The following is a 15813-nucleotide window of genomic DNA, read 5'->3' as shown; positions in this document are numbered from 1 at the left end:
GTGTAACTGCCTGCCTGGAAAGATAACTGAAAAGTTAACCAAAAAAGAGATTCAAACACACACACACACACACACACACACACACATATATACTAGACCACATCAGGCCAGCTTTCATCGGTGGGAACTTTTTCAATTTAGTTCAATTTTGGTCCTTGTTCGCTGTGCCATCGGTTCATCGTAGTCGCCGTCGTCCTCGTTTGTCAGCAGCAGCAGTAGCAGCAGTATCACCACCACCATCATCATCAGCATCATCATCACCAGCGTCGTCGATGTTGTCGTACTCGTCGCTACCGTGGCCACAATCAAACGAACTCCCATAAAAGTGTATGGTTATGAACAGCGCCCCCGCGCATATTCACTGCCACGTCGTCGGCCATTGTTGTCAGTTAATTTTTGGGCTCGGTCCCCGGTTTCAACGATTCTTTCATACTTTGGTCTCAGTGCTGGTTTATTGCAGCGGGCCGAACCGGATACCTTACCGATTGCCGTACACTCTCAGTCCGTTGCCGACAGTGCTTGAGTGTGTTGAAGGCGGATAGAACTCGGTTGAAACTCAGTTATCTAAGGTGTCTTCTTCACTTCGCTTCTCCAAAAAAAGGCAACAAAACTCGCCTGCTCACCACCGCAAAACTTTATAAAACACCAAAAAAAACCCTTCCGAAGTAGTCGAGGCAGTAGAGGAGTAACCAGATCTGAAATCTTTCCGATTGCAGCAATCGAATCGAGCTGGGCCTCATCCCAGGACACTCAGAACTCAGACACAAACACACACACACACACACACACACACACACACACACACACACACACACTGAAAAAGGGATAGCACAGGAGAGTCGAACGATCCAAAACCGACACCAAACGCACCCCCCGTGGAGCCGCCGGTCCCGAAGGCGTAGTTGTTACCCGCTCAATAACAATCTAATTTTATGTTTAATGTTGCTATAAACGTTTTCATTTTATTCAATTTCTGTCTCGGTCGTCTTGTTCGTCCCCTTGCCGAAAAACAAGGCAAGCGGATGGCCTCGTTCGGCTTGTTGGCGCCCTGCCAAAACGCATAACCCCTTCCCGCTGGTGTTTTATCGCTGGTGCGGTGGCACAGAGGGGTGTTCCCCGCTTTGCAGAGCAGCAAAGCTCCCTCGGTGTGCTCGAGTGCTTTCGCTACTTTCGATTGCTTCGTATTTAACGATTTATGATTTCAATCGATTAAACAACTGCGCCTTTCTTTTCACCCTCACCGGCCCTTTAAGTACGCTCGCTAAAAACCTTTCATCATTTCGATTTGCTGATTCGACTGGTGCGACCGGTACTGAAACGGTACTGCGGGCCCGTTCCCTTTGAAACTGGGACAAACTGTGCTTCAAACTTCGTACGTACTTAAACGGGGAGGTTGGTGGTAAAGTACCCTTAGGCAGGCACGGCTGAAGCTCAGACACACACACACACATTTCACCATCGTAAATCCGCCCTCCGTAACAAGGAAGCAAACAAACGTAGCGGAGGGCTTCGAGCGGGCACGGCCGGGTGGACAGATTGTCAACTAATCCAGTTGGTAGTAAATTACATCCAATTCCTGTTCGCGTTCTTTCTCGCTACGATTGCAACCACTTCCCCGGCAAAGAAAGAAAGAAGAAGAAAAGAATCGCCATTTCCGCCTCCTAGTTAGTTGCACCACTTGTGGTGTGGTGTACCTATTATTTATTTTTTAATTTCTGTTTCCATATTTGCTCATTTGTCGCCGCGCTTGCTCTTTAGCAGCCGGTATTGCGCACTTACACAACAACAAAAAACAGTGCCGCCTAAAAATGTTGCAGAAGTTGAAATTTAAGATAGAAATGAACGGCATAAAACAACAAACCTAATCGAACGGACTATTTCGGATCCAAAACTATTCGTTTTTTATTCACAATTCAACATTTACTGACCAAAATTATGTTAAACTGCTCCACAGAGGCACTTCAAATAAGCTTAACATTTCATTTTTCTGTAGTTTTCCGACCAGCTGTAGCTCAAAGGCGAGCTTAGCTGTTGAATAACCTGTTGAACCTTAAGGTGGAACATAAAGCAGCCTCTAACATATCAAACTAAACGGCTTCTTTTAGGTTTGCAGTCCTTAGAGAGACGTAGGGAGGTAGCACAAACAGTTTTTGTAGCAAAGTTAATAAAAGGCGAAATTGATGCTCCCGAGCTTCTTCTTAAGATCAATTTATACGCTCCTGACCACGCACTACGTCCTCGGAATTTTCTGATCAAAATAGACCGGGCCCGTACTTACAGAGGAGCTCATGATCCAATTATCTCAATGTGTAAGGCTTTCAATAAGTTCTACTGCTTTTTTGACTTCAATATTACCGTTGACACGTTTAAATGTTCATGTTTGTATTCAAATATATAGCAAGTAAGGTTATCTTAAGTTTAATTTTATTTTTTTTTCAATATTTTTTTTCATTTTATTTTCAATAAATAAATAAATAAATAAATATTTCGCTTTAAGCTGGCGTTATTATAGATATTACTACAAATTGCCTTATTGTCAGCATAAACAAGAGTTTAACGTGTTTCAAACGATTATGTAATAAGTATGATTCATCAAACTTAACGGGTTCAAAATGGATTATTGATCTATTGTTTAACAGATGCTGGATCGGTCCACCGTGAACCACCAATTACACAAACCAATGTATTTAACAAATAGGTTTATTCTTGAAAATACTAGCAAGCATTATTTCGTGCTCTTGAAATGAATCTTCTACTCTTTATTGCATTTCATTTAAACCGTATTAATTATTAAGCATCATAGAATACGTCCAATGCTTAACATAAAAATATCAACGACTACAATCAAGATAACAAAATATTTCATAACATACGTTTTGAGTACCAAATTGCTTTTCAATCAGTTAAATTTAAAAAAAATCAAACACTGGTTTTGTTTACAGTCCCATTAGTAATATTAAATTGTTTTTAATTCTTATTCACCTAAAAATCGTTGCAGGCAAACAGCGTGAACACAACTGTACATACATTAACGATCCCGGCAGCACCGGCTGGTTGGTGAGGAAAAGCGACGAAACTCCACAAAAGGCATCAAATAATTACAGAAAAATGTATAATAAAAAAAACCAAAACGTGCACACTCACACACACATTTGTACACCATTTCCGGCTGTGCTGTAATTTCTCGCCTGCAACCACAAAATTGTATTTAGCGCGCTTGCCCGGTTACTTCCCTTACGGTCACTGAGCTGCAATTGCATTTCCCCATTTGCCCATTACAGCAGGCAAGCAGGAAAGCGAGGGGTTGAATGGCGCAAAGGAAACACGCAGCAACATCAAACGGGAATGCCACCACACAACACCAACTCGTACACACACACATATATACATACATACAGCAACAAAGCTCCACCACTAAAGCACCGGCCAAAACGAAGTAATTCAAACAATTAAAAGGCATTGCTTTCATCTCTCGTTAGCGACACTCCCTTTCCTTTCTCGCTTTTCTGTTATTTCCCTTTCATACCGTTCCCTGTGTCAGCATCCCTTTTTAGTTTTGTTTTGTGTCCTCTATTTCCATTGCCTTCCGGTCGCTGCTTCCGCTTTTCCGCTCATCAGGCGACCGTTTCAATCAAGCAATCGGAAGCCGGGAAATGCGCTTAAGCGCTGCTGCTGGTGCTGCGGCTGTGCTGTGTCCTTTTTAACTTTTGCACCTTCCCATCCCGCCGTGGTCCTTTGTTTTCTTGCCAACTTGTTTTTTTTCATTTTTTTTTTCTACAAGCACACACATACACAGTCGCATTTAAAAAGCTCAGCCTAAAATGGGCGCCTCTCCGTTTTGTGTTTCGCAAAACGAAAAGCCCTGCCACTTGAGGCGTTTGTACTGTTTTTTTGCCTTTTTTTCGTTCTCGACAGCCGAGCAAAACCAGCAATCTGGAAACTTTTTACTACGAGCCCATTTTCCCTTTACATTGTAGGTGCGTTTCATTTTTTGTTTTGCCTTCTTATTTGTTTCCTCTTTTCCTTTCACACGGGCTGTGATTCGTTAGCTACCTTGTTGTTAGCCGGTTGTCAAAAGATTTACGGCACTAGCCCTGGGGCGGGAGGGGGGGGGGGAGAGCTCCGTGCAGCAAATGTAAGAAAACACGACAGCAATTAACGTTTATACGCGGCGCACGGCTAAGAACGGTTGTGAAAGGCAGCGTGTTGTGGGGAAAGTGGTTCGTGATTAGGAAAGTTAAAAGTCAATACAATAGAACGCGGGAGGTAAAAAGGTTCAAAAGTGGACACAAAGTTGTTGGGTGGCAGAGCTTTACGTGTGGGAAGATTTTCGGGAAGGTCGCTAATTTTGTATGAATCAATTTTGAAAAGTTTTAAATCGTGTTGCTGGGTTTAAGATTCCGCGAAAGGTTAGCACAGCATGAACCGGCACCGAAGGCTAATGAAACAAGAAACCTTTCCTCGTTCTTTTCTGTTCATCGAAGATTGTTGGTTTAAATTACGTTAACCGGTTTAAATGGGGTAATTTGTCAATTTTTGTACACTTTACAATCACTGCACAATGCGTGTAAATTGTTTTATTTCAAAATATGTAAAGAACATTTACAAAAGCTAGCATTGTTCCTGAAATGTGCAGCATGTCTTCTGCCCATTTCTTTATTTGTATTCAAAAAAAGGAGCTCTGTTAAGTTTTGTTTTATAGACGAGTTATTTCTCGCGATTAGCAGAAAAAACATCCAACCAATTCCTCTAAGTGTGCCCTAATTGGCAAAACAATTATCATATAAGATTTCTTTAACGAAAGCTCTAATAAGCGCCTGAATGTATGCAGAAAACATGTTTTAGCAATCCTTCCTTGAACTACTTTAAGCCTTCATTTTAAAACGCTTTCAAGCTGCATCAGAAACCAACCGGCTACTGCGAATGAAGAGATAACCCTTGATCCTTAAATGTGGCATTTGAACCTTGAATTAAATTACACTTGATCGTTGTGGTTCCATTGGCACCAAAAAAACCAATCCACAAACGGACGAACCACGAACCTGAACTGGTAACTGAAGCACATTCTTACCTCTTATTCATTTTCGATTGCAATTAATTACTATCCACCCTAAAAAAACACACCCACACACATACACTCGATTAGCCTCGATCTGCCGGATGCATGGTAGCGACAGAAAACACCTCAACCTCTCATCAACTCACCCATGCTCTTCGCCGTGTTGATCGCAAAAGGTTCATCTAAAAGCAATTAGAAACTCATCGCGGTCCGCCGCAACGACCGCGCAGCGTTCGAGTGCCGTGGCTGTGCAACAAATTAATGGCTTGTACTCTCGCCGGGCATCCTCAGCCCCGCCGATTGCACACTCGGCACGGTACACTTAACGTCCCATTAATCATGGGAAAATTACGTACCGCCGCGTGTCGATTTCTCCTTGGTTAGCATTTGTTTTTGGTACACTCGAGCTTTGACGAGATGTTATCCTAGACGCTAGTCAACGGAACATTCCTATCCCGATCGAACCTTTCTACCACTCCTACCACTCAAAGTTTGTTTGATCTGATTAACACTAGGCTGCTTGAAACACAATCCTTACGGCTATGTAAGCCCCGGCCCGTTGGCATTTGTCGTCTAGCAATCGATTTTTATCGCACAAACCCCTATCGGGTATTACGTGTACAATTAATTATTTACACACAGCACTCAGGGCTCGTTTGCCACTTACTGGGCCCTCCATGAACAGGGTAGCGGCGGTGAACGGAGCGACAAGAGCAGAAAGGATTTTCATGCGACACCGTGCTCGAGAGTGGAAGAAATCTGATCCGAAAACCGTCATCGGTGAAGTGTTGATGTGGAAAATTTTAAACTTTGCACATTTTACACGCCACACGCGCGCGCGCCAGTTTTCTGTATGTATTGAGATCGCGTGGCGAGATATCTGATGAGCGCAAATACTGCGGTGCCGCCCCGTGCCGTGTCACGAATTTGCAAGGGAATTTATTTTATTCCTATGCAACCAGATTCTGGAAATATTTTGCAGATTGACATTGATATGGTTAGTAAGTAGGGTGTGTACGATTGATACTAATATACAATGATTTAATTAAAATGATATTAGGTATTAGGTTATACCACGGAACGATTGTTTGATGGTGAATCTTTCCCCTCCCCTCGTCAAAAAATATTCGCAAACGTTTTTGAGTTTCCATGACACAATTCTGGTGTGGTTTCGAAAATGGTACTTTGATGAACGGATACACATCCAACCAAGTTTTTACCGTATGAAAATCACTAAAACCCTTTAAACGAATGCTCTCCCATGCGAAGGAATGCCAAAAATTGATTTAAAACGTTTTTTAGAAGGGTAAAATTTGTTGATTCAATGTAAAACAATTGTCATGTACAGTAAATAAGCAAACGTCTAAGCACCTTCATCCATATCAATCATGTTATCGTAAGAATCTTCTTCTTCTTCTTCTTTGGCTCAAAAACCGTTGTCGGTCAAGGCCTGCCTTTACCTCTTGTGGGTTTGGCTTTCAGTGACTAATTGATTTCCCCCCATAGCAGTATAATCAATCCGATCCGTATGGCGGCACGGTCTATTTGGGGCTTGAACCCATGATGGGCATGTTGTTAAGTCGTACGAGTTGACGACTGTACTACGAGACCGGCCTAAGAATAAAACTATTAAATACCATATTTAACGAACAGGAAGCCAACTGGTCCTATGGTTCAATCAATAGCACAGGGAAAGAATAACATGCCAAGCATAGGTTCAAGCCTTGCAAGGATCGCAATAAACAACATAAGCAACGGTGTATTATATAGAGTAAGTGTAAAAATTGTGGCTATAGCACCAATTTATGGCTAAAACGAACACTATTTTCGCTCTAAAACAGTATATTTGCATTCTAAAACCACGGAAGGATTTTCCGTTTTAATTATGGACATTTTAACACATTTGTGCTTCATTAGTTCCATGCTAGTCACTTCCGTTTGTTAAATATCACCATTTTAAAATGTGTTGCCCAGATTTTTGGTATCTCTTACCATTTTGCTAAGAGCAGCACTGTAGGATATTAGCGATTTTCAAGCACCAAACCATAATTTTATCTCAAAATCATCATTTTGGTGCAAAATATTAGTTATTTAACGACTACACATCAAAATCTATCAACATTTCATCGAAAATATGCCTTTTTTCTGTATGTCCATAATTGGTACAACTAACCTTCGGTGTACCAAATATCGCAGTATGCTATGGATGCTTTGTTGACAACTGTCGTTTTGGTCGTAGCGCGTAGTTTACAAGTGAACAAATCGGAGTTTCTCGTTGTTATTTTCGCAACATAAAGTGTTAATATGTGTTTTAAGCATCATTTATTTGTAAAGTGTTATTGCCAAATGCGCTCTTGTTTTTCCCTGATCGATAGTTAGTGCTAATCTTGGCCAGAAGTATCTTGGTCAGAAGATAGTTGAACTATGGCTACGATTCTTCATTTAAACAAATTCAAACAGACCATTCTGATTTGTGCTCATCTTCGTATCGCGCTGAAACGGTAGCTGGCTTCGGTATAGCTTCCAGGTGATATGAAGGATTGTCAGGTGTGTGTGTCCAAGCACGGTGTCATCAGAAAGGTGTACGAAAGTATTTTTTTTAGGATTAGCCTCATCAATTGTGCGAGTAATTGAGCGTGGATATCAATACAACCAGTGATAGAAAACGGATAATTTAAAATGGTAATTTTACGTATTTAATGGTGGTTACATACTTATATTGGAGCAGTGAACTTATTATTACTTGATTTCAGTTGAAACAATGTCGACAAAGGAATTTTTGGAATAAATATCCACGAGTTTTAGCATACAACCACAATAGGTCCATCTATGGCGAATTGCTAGGAACACTATAGCCATAATTGATGTTCTACACATTGTAGGCTACATAAAAACATAAAGAAGTTTTAAATTTTACCCAATACTTATTTTTACAGACGTAAAATCGCTATCTTGGTGACATATGATAGCTATATTTGGTACTCTTACCCTACCTTGTTTGCCGGTAGATGCTGTTTTCATGAATGATTGTAAGCCGCTGCTACTGCAGTAAGTCCTTAATAAGAGTTAATTCAAAGCATATAGAGTCTCTTCTATTCAATTTTTTTTTTCGAAGCTTTCATTTGGTTTTACTTTCAAATTTCAAAACTTGAAGAAGATTGACGAAATGGACTTAGATATAAATATCCCTTTTTGTATTCGCAAACTTAATATGAGTAACTTTAGTATGAGTGTTTGATAAATAAAAGTCATCTTTTACTGTTAGAAACTGGCACTCTAACGAAAAAATAAGAGAACAAAATGAATTTGTTAGGTAAGCACTGAAGGTGCTCCAAAAAAAAATAGTTTTTTATCTTTATTCTCGATAATCTTCGCTCTTGGGTGTTTTTTCGCAATTAACCTATTTTGCGCGGTTTTCTCCTTTTTTATGCCTATGAACACACACAAAAATATCGCTTTAGCTGACAGTTTGTTGGAACCTTAAAACAGTTTCCAACATTAACATTATCAAATAATCTCTCCGATATTAGTTTCTTCCGTTCAAATTTCACTGTACCATACGATTCATTTGTACCTTAACTTAACGGACATCAACGCTTCAAAACACAAATGATATCAAATTGAGAACACACAATAACACATGCAAACGGTTTGATTCAATCGCATTAGCAAGCATAAGTGGCCCAACAAAATGGCAAACCTCTCACCCGCTCATACATCCATTCACCATCGTGTACTTCCAGCCTTGACATGGCATCGTGTTTCCGTTTTGTTCTTCGTTTTGAATTCCACGAAAGCCCACTCCACCCATCATCTATTCCATCCCAGCAATGTTGGAATGAATGGAAAGTTATACACAATTGTCATTAAAAGTTGCATAAGATTAGCTGTATACGTTCGAGCCTCCAGTCGGCAGCGTGCTGGAAAGGAGTGCGCGCTTATCAAAGGCGACAGCAATGTGCCGGAGAACGGCAGTGAAGATACATCATTGGCTTATTAGCATTCCGAGGCACTACACCGGGACAACTGTGTGCAGCTGAACGAGCTACAACGACCTTGCAGCAAAGGCAAAGGAGTATCATTTAACATTTCCCAACACTGTTTGCCGCGAATCGACCAGAGGGCCATCGCAAGCGCGCAGAAGATTCTCACCGATAGAAGCACCGTACGTCTGTCGAACGAGATGCAGCAGCATACGAGATGAGCACAAGTTTTTAATGCAATTTCTCCAACACCACTCGACGACCCGTTCACAATTGAGTGCCACACGCTGCAACGACGCGTAACGAGGCGCTGCCTGGGCGATCGGTTTGCGCTCAAGGATGCGCCACTTCAGCACAACGCACTAGTGATGGGAAAAATGAAGTTTTTATCGGAATCGATTCCGGCTAGCTCCGCAGTTTTCTGGAATCGATTCCGGATAGTAGGTCCGGAAACAGTTTCCGGAATCGATTCCGGAATCGGCTCCGGAATCGGAATCGACTCCGGAATCGACTCCAGAATTGATTCCGGAATCGGCTCCGGAATAGGAATCGGTTCCGGAATCGACTCGGGAATCGAGTCCTGAATCGGAATCGGTTCCGGAATCGACTCCGGAATCGGCTCCCGAATCGAAGTCGGCTTTCGAATCGGAATTGGCTCATAAATTAGAATCGGCTACCAAACGGAGTCAGTTTCGGCATCGCCATAAAAAAAGGCGTTTGAGTCCTATCATACTACGTATTGCTAACCACAAAAATCCAAATTTACTTGTAAAAGATCCATTCTCATGGAGATTCCCGGACTGATTTTGCTCCGGAGTCAACACCGGAATTGGCTCCGGAGCCAACTCCGGAATCGGCTCCGGAATCGGCTCCGGAATCGGCTCCGGAATCGGCTCCGGAATCGACTCCGGAATTGACTCCGGAATCGGCTCCGGAATCGGCTCCGGAATCGGCTCCGGAATCGACTCCGGAATCGGCTCCGGAATCGGAATCGATTCCAGCATCGGAATCGGTTCCGGAATTGATTCCGAATACGGAATCGGAATCGGGTAGGTCCGATTCCGAGCTCCCACCACTACAACGCACAACACGCTTGATGGTTCGCGTACGCTTGACACTTTCCGTACAGCACGAAACAGCAGCCAGGAATAACCAGCAACACAGCGAACGGTTTCGTGTCGTTAGTCGATGGATTTGCCCCAGCTGTAACGCTATCGCACTGGCCTTGGTGCGGTTTCAACCGTACTCGTCGCTTCCGGTTCACGCCACATCCCTTCCTAAGCTCGACCAACCCTTATCGACCGAAACTGACCGACCGGTCACAAAAGGGAAAGATGGACATGGGGAGGCAAATGGATAGCAAACGTAACTACGGGTAGCCACTCCCGAGTCCATTATGTTATCACTGCGGGGGATAAGATTTATTTGCATAATTTAACATTAAATGTTTTGCACACCGAAGAATAATGGCGAACATGACTTTTCGGTTACATTTAAGTGGCGCTACACACCAAACACTCCGACTCGTCCCTCACAACTCCAATGGGTTGGTTATAAGAGAGAGAGAGGGACATGTTCGACAGTAGCAGTAGTCTCTCACTCTCTGGCCGCGTTCGGGACCAATTTCGGTGGCCGCCGCCTGTCGGTGGTTTCGCTATCATCCTTCGAGGTTAATGCAAATGCACTGTTGACAGCGCACGGTGCCGTGTCCGTTCCCTTGCCTTCCCTTAGCGTGCTGGCAAAATGGGGGTAAAAACCGTGTCGAAACGGTGGTTAGTTATCACACTCCCCCCCACCAGCAGCTATCACTCGGTACGATAACACCACAAATCCAGGCAGCAGTACATTACTGTGCAGTTCCACAAACTCACAACACTTTCGAACACTGCTGCTGTCCTTTATGGGTGTCCCATTATCGGTAGACAAACACACTCGCTCGCTCGGGATGCCGACCAGGATGATGATAATGATGAGCAGTTGTGCATCGGATTCGCTTCATAAATATGCATCCCTGTATGCTAGAAGAATGGCGTAAGAAAGATATCATGCTGGTTGTTTCAACGCTTCATCTAAAATCAAAATAATTCCGAACGAAAGTGAAGCGAAAGTTCGAAATCCGCATACAATCAAGGGGGGGCTCACCGGGTCGTCATCATCGCCACACACCGAGAGTGCACGGGCTCCTTCCCGAGCCGATGCAACAATGCAGTACAAATGCGTCATTGAGCGTCACTTTGCATAGCCATACTCGAACCCGCCGCCGTCGGATGGCCCCCGGGAGTTCGAATGTGTCACATATTTGCAAATCGTTAGGAAACGATGGTGCTGAAAAATTCATAGCGAAATTGCACACCACACGACATGTGCCTGCGAGAGTGCAGCACAGTGAAAAGCATAACAGAAAGGAGGAACGAACGAACACAAAAAAGCACACTGTTCCTCATTCTCAAGGGATGGATCTGTTAGGAAAGATATCGCCACTTTTTTCTTCCACCTACTCACATCCCTTCGTTTTTACTGCTTCTGTATTACGCCTCCATTAAACATTCGAAGAATGGGGTTGAAAAAACACAGCTACAAAAGGATGACACCGGAAAGGATCCTCCCGAGGACAATTTCTTCAAACAATGTCAGCCTGGAGTCGGGAGGCGTCTTCGAAAAGGAGAAAGCGAATCTTCCTCTTTCCAGGCTTTGTTTTGTATGGGAACGGGTTGCAGCGAGCGACTGAAAGTACCGTCCTCGGTACATTCAAATGCCGCCCCCGGTAGCAGTTCATTAAAAAATCATACGATATGATTTGCGACATTACCAATACGTCAGGGTAAATCGCTAGCGCAAGCATTGTTTTACAACTTCTATCGTACGGGTTTATTTGCGCTCGTTTTGTGCTTGCGTGCTGGTTTGTAGTAGTTCGGTGCATGCATGATGTGTGGGTCACAAGGTAGAAAAACATTGCCCTTCCAACCCATTAGGGATGGTTTAGGGATGACAGTGTTGAATGTTTCATTCAATTTCTGGAAAATGTTTACAGTAGCAACAGCAAGATATAACATTGCTCCTTTCAGTGCTATTTATAAGAATCACTAGAATGCACTAGAGCAGACATGTCAGACATACGGCTTGCGAAGACTTTTAGGTCGACCCGCGGCAGGAACTTTGGCAGTTATTTAAATACAGGGTTTTATTAGCTGTTCAGAAAGCCTCTAAGTTAGCGCATATCTGGAGTAATGCATGAGGGTTATTAAATTTCCTAGTAAGGGCGAATAATTTTGTATCCATGTTTTCTTGTTTCTACACAATCAAAGTTGTACATATGGTGAAGAATGTCACATAAATCTATTTGTTGGAGGCTACGCAAAAATGTAGACTATATTCTTGGTAGCATGTGTTGTAGTGAGTAAAATAAAATTCAACAATTCACCAAAAAGTTAAAAAATATTTAGTTTTGGTAATACAAGGGTTAACAAGTCATTTTACAATGTGTGCTGTATATTAGTGATGGGACATACGATTCATTTCACGACCCGCCCTGGAGTCGGGTGCGAGCCAGTCGTAATCGATTCCAACCTGTGGGTGCAGCGAGTGCGCTAAGTCGGAGTCGCAATCAAAACCGACACGCGGTAGCAACGAGTTCGGGTCGACCCGAATGATAAGTAGGTGTAAGAAAGCATAAGCGACTCCGACCTGTTGGTGCAGCGAGTTCAGGTCGGGTCAGTCCAACCCATGGTTGCAGCGTGTTTGGGTCGAAACGAATGATGAGTAGGTGCGAGAAAGCATGAGTGACTCCGACCTGTTGGTGCAGTCGACCTAACGAGTTCGAGTCGGGTCGGGTCAAGATAGGTTCAATAACTTGGAAACTGTCTCAGAAAACAATGCACACTAACATGTTGTATAATTGTTGGCTCTCGCAACTGAAACACAGTTCAGGTTGAAGCCGACGAGGTTTGTGCTTAACGTGTGTCAATTACAAAGCACTAATTCAATAATTTCATCACAAATTGTATTGCTCACTTCCAAAGTATTGTGATTCAAAACCGCACAAACCGCTTTTGAAAGCTTCATTGTTTAAAAAAAGTAGTCCACCCACAACTTCAACCATCCCACCGATGGACACGACCACTAAATGAGCCGTTATTCTAATCCATTTGCGCCGATTAGCCGCCGGGCCCAATTCCGGCACATAATTGCACCAGAAGTGCAGCAATTAATCACGCCCATCAGCATCAATTTAGTGAAAATGTCAACGGAAATCAGCTCGGAGAGTTATCTTCATAATCCAGCCGGAATTTATTTGCTAGTAGTGCCCCGTCACCAGTCGCGGTTACGCTCATTTCCATGGTCCACTTGGCATTGATGGTCACCGGTGTACCATCAATTCTTCGAACTCATTTGCGGCACACATTTCACAGGGAAAACATTATCCAGTTGCAGAGCCAGAGACAAGAGGGAAAAGGAGAGACAATGGCAGACAGACAGGCTGAGTGCATAAATGTTTCCTCTTTTGCTTGCGTTGAATAAAACATGGACATGGATCGATTTCTCCGGCCAGAACACTCGGCAAGCAGAACCCTGTCAGCGAAAGCAGCAGACATTTGCCTTCAAACGCGAAACAGTGTATCGTTATGATGCAGAACAATGTACCAACCAACCATCTGGTCCTGTGATGGTTGATGGGTAATGTAACTCTATCGATAAGTGGAAATTCTACTCTGTTTTTTTTTTTATTCTTACCCACAAAGAACGCAACCGTACCCCGGGATGGATGTAGCCGCCCCAAGCATGGCTCTATTGAAAACGCAACAGGAAATGTAAATAAAACGTATTGTATCGATAATTACTGGCCGGAAGCGAGGCGGAGAGGGCTGAATAGAGGGGGTGGTTAACGACCCACTGCAGGACAGGTGCAGTGTGCAACGCATCGATAATGGCTATCGACTAAATCAGCGCTCACTGATGCACTCTCGATTACAATGCGGTGTGTAATAAATAATTAGCTATAAAAATTTAACCACTGCCGTCCACTCCTCATCGTCCCACGCTCGGACTAAATTAGCACCAGAAGAGTTACGTCAGAGAGAGAGAGAGCGGCAATGCACGGGGGTAAAAAACGAGTGCACCATGAGTGCCACATAAATTGACTATTCCCCCCTTCCATCGCCCGTTTCTGCCCCATTTCTTCCTTACAATTGCATGTTCATAAATAAATGTATTACGTCGCCCGGAAATGCCATGTTGTTTTATTATCAATGGCTTTTACAGTACACCCCCCCCCCCCCCCTCCATCCAGTGATATAAAACAACGGGGGATGGCGGTAGTAGGCCTTGCCGAACACGTGCGCAATGTTGGCAGAATGGTGAAAGCAAAAATGCAATTATGCCATTAATTACCTGCATGAGGATTTAATGGACAGCGTCGGGAAACAGGGCCATCGCGTGCACTTTGATATGCGTGTGGGGCGGGTCCGGCAGCGCGACCGGCTGCTCCGTGCTGTCGACGAGATGATGGTACGGCACCGTCCAGTGACACTCGAGGCCGGCTTTCGTGGCCACCCGCGAGCTGTGTGGGTGGTAAGAGCAAAACAAAAAATAAGGTAGGAAGGTTGATGGTTTTTGTTGCTGCACCCTTGCATCCGACCCTTTCCGACTCACCTGTACTCGCAGGTGCAGTTCATCCGCACGAAGTGGAATCCCAAGTCTCGGGCCAGCGAGACCGAACGCTGCGTCAGGTGCAGCCCAATGCCCCGGCGCTGTGCATCGATGGCCGTCGCGAGAAATGCAATCTGCACAAATATGCGTCGACGTAGGTTTTGTTGCATGGTTAAACTGTTTTTGACAGAGGACCGCACACACACATACACACCAAACGCACTCACCTCAAACAGACAGCGGGTGCAAAAGTGCTGATGCAGGTTCGGTTCCGCCTCGACGATGGACCAGATGTAAAGCAGCTTACGAAGCTGGTCACAGCGCGTTCGATCCGCACGCTCGATCAGCCGCTTGCCGTCCCAGTGGCAGCTGCGCCGCCCAATCGCAATGCCTACGATCTGTTCGGGCTGCACGGGGTTGACCGCCAGCAGCGTGAAGCTGTCCGGCAGCAGCACCCGTATGTAGTCGGCCAGTCCGGACTCGCTTGCGCTGGAGCGACACACGTGGAGCGACCGAACGAGCGGTTCGTGGTGCAGCAGGATCGCCTGCACAAACTGCACGATGGCCGGGCTATCCGCTTCCTTCGCTAGCCGCACGTGACAGGGACACTTTGTTTGTAGGAAGGTAGGAGCAGCAGAAAAAGAAATCCCTGTCAGACGAATTATTCCCGCCAGTGTGGAAATGCACACACACACACATCGTACTTACGCTGCCCGATAATGTATTCGGCGAGTGGTTGTCCTCGATGCGACGATCCCCTTCTGACGGGGATTTTGCAAGCTTCGATTTTAAGCCCGACCGTAGCGAGCGCCAACGAAAATTTTGCACCCAACGGAGCATGTTCACTTTTGATGCGCTAGCGCGCTACGGTTGCTGCGATTGCACATTCCAAATGGAGACCGCCTGTGGAAAGACATACAGGGAAAACACAGGGCGCTGCTTATGATAATGCAGAGTAAAAGTGGTTGAATGTATATTCAAATCCAATCTTTAGGCCCAATAGGATCATCCCAAACATTAAGCGGCTTCCCAAGCGACATTTGTTCTTTAATTCTCGAAAAGTGTTTTGAAAGCGCCAAGAGTTTCTGTGTGCATAAACGAAACCTTTTTTTTATCGATGGATAA

The 15813-nt window shown here is 44.2% G+C and overlaps 1 protein-coding gene and 1 long non-coding RNA gene across 2 annotated transcripts in view; both read right to left on the bottom strand.

Annotated features, from left to right (window-relative positions):
* The window catches only part of LOC133392981 (uncharacterized), a 130598-nt gene that overhangs the window by 29262 nt on the left and 85523 nt on the right, over positions 1-15813 (bottom strand). The window lies entirely within an intron of this gene.
* On the bottom strand, positions 14299-15594 carry LOC133393718 (uncharacterized). Its single transcript, XM_061659800.1, has 4 exons — positions 15397-15594; positions 14916-15296; positions 14692-14822; positions 14299-14599 (listed from the first exon to the last, which is right to left on the bottom strand). The coding sequence occupies exons 1-4, from the start codon at positions 15526-15528 to the stop codon at positions 14443-14445; spliced, it is 801 nt and encodes a 266-aa protein (XP_061515784.1). The 5' UTR covers positions 15529-15594; the 3' UTR covers positions 14299-14442.

This window comes from Anopheles gambiae, chromosome 3, assembly GCF_943734735.2.
Source record: "Anopheles gambiae chromosome 3, idAnoGambNW_F1_1, whole genome shotgun sequence".
Classification (NCBI taxonomy): Eukaryota; Metazoa; Arthropoda; class Insecta; order Diptera; family Culicidae; genus Anopheles; species Anopheles gambiae.
Note: the sequence above shows the minus strand (reverse complement) of the source record. Positions and strands in the feature narration are given on the sequence as shown.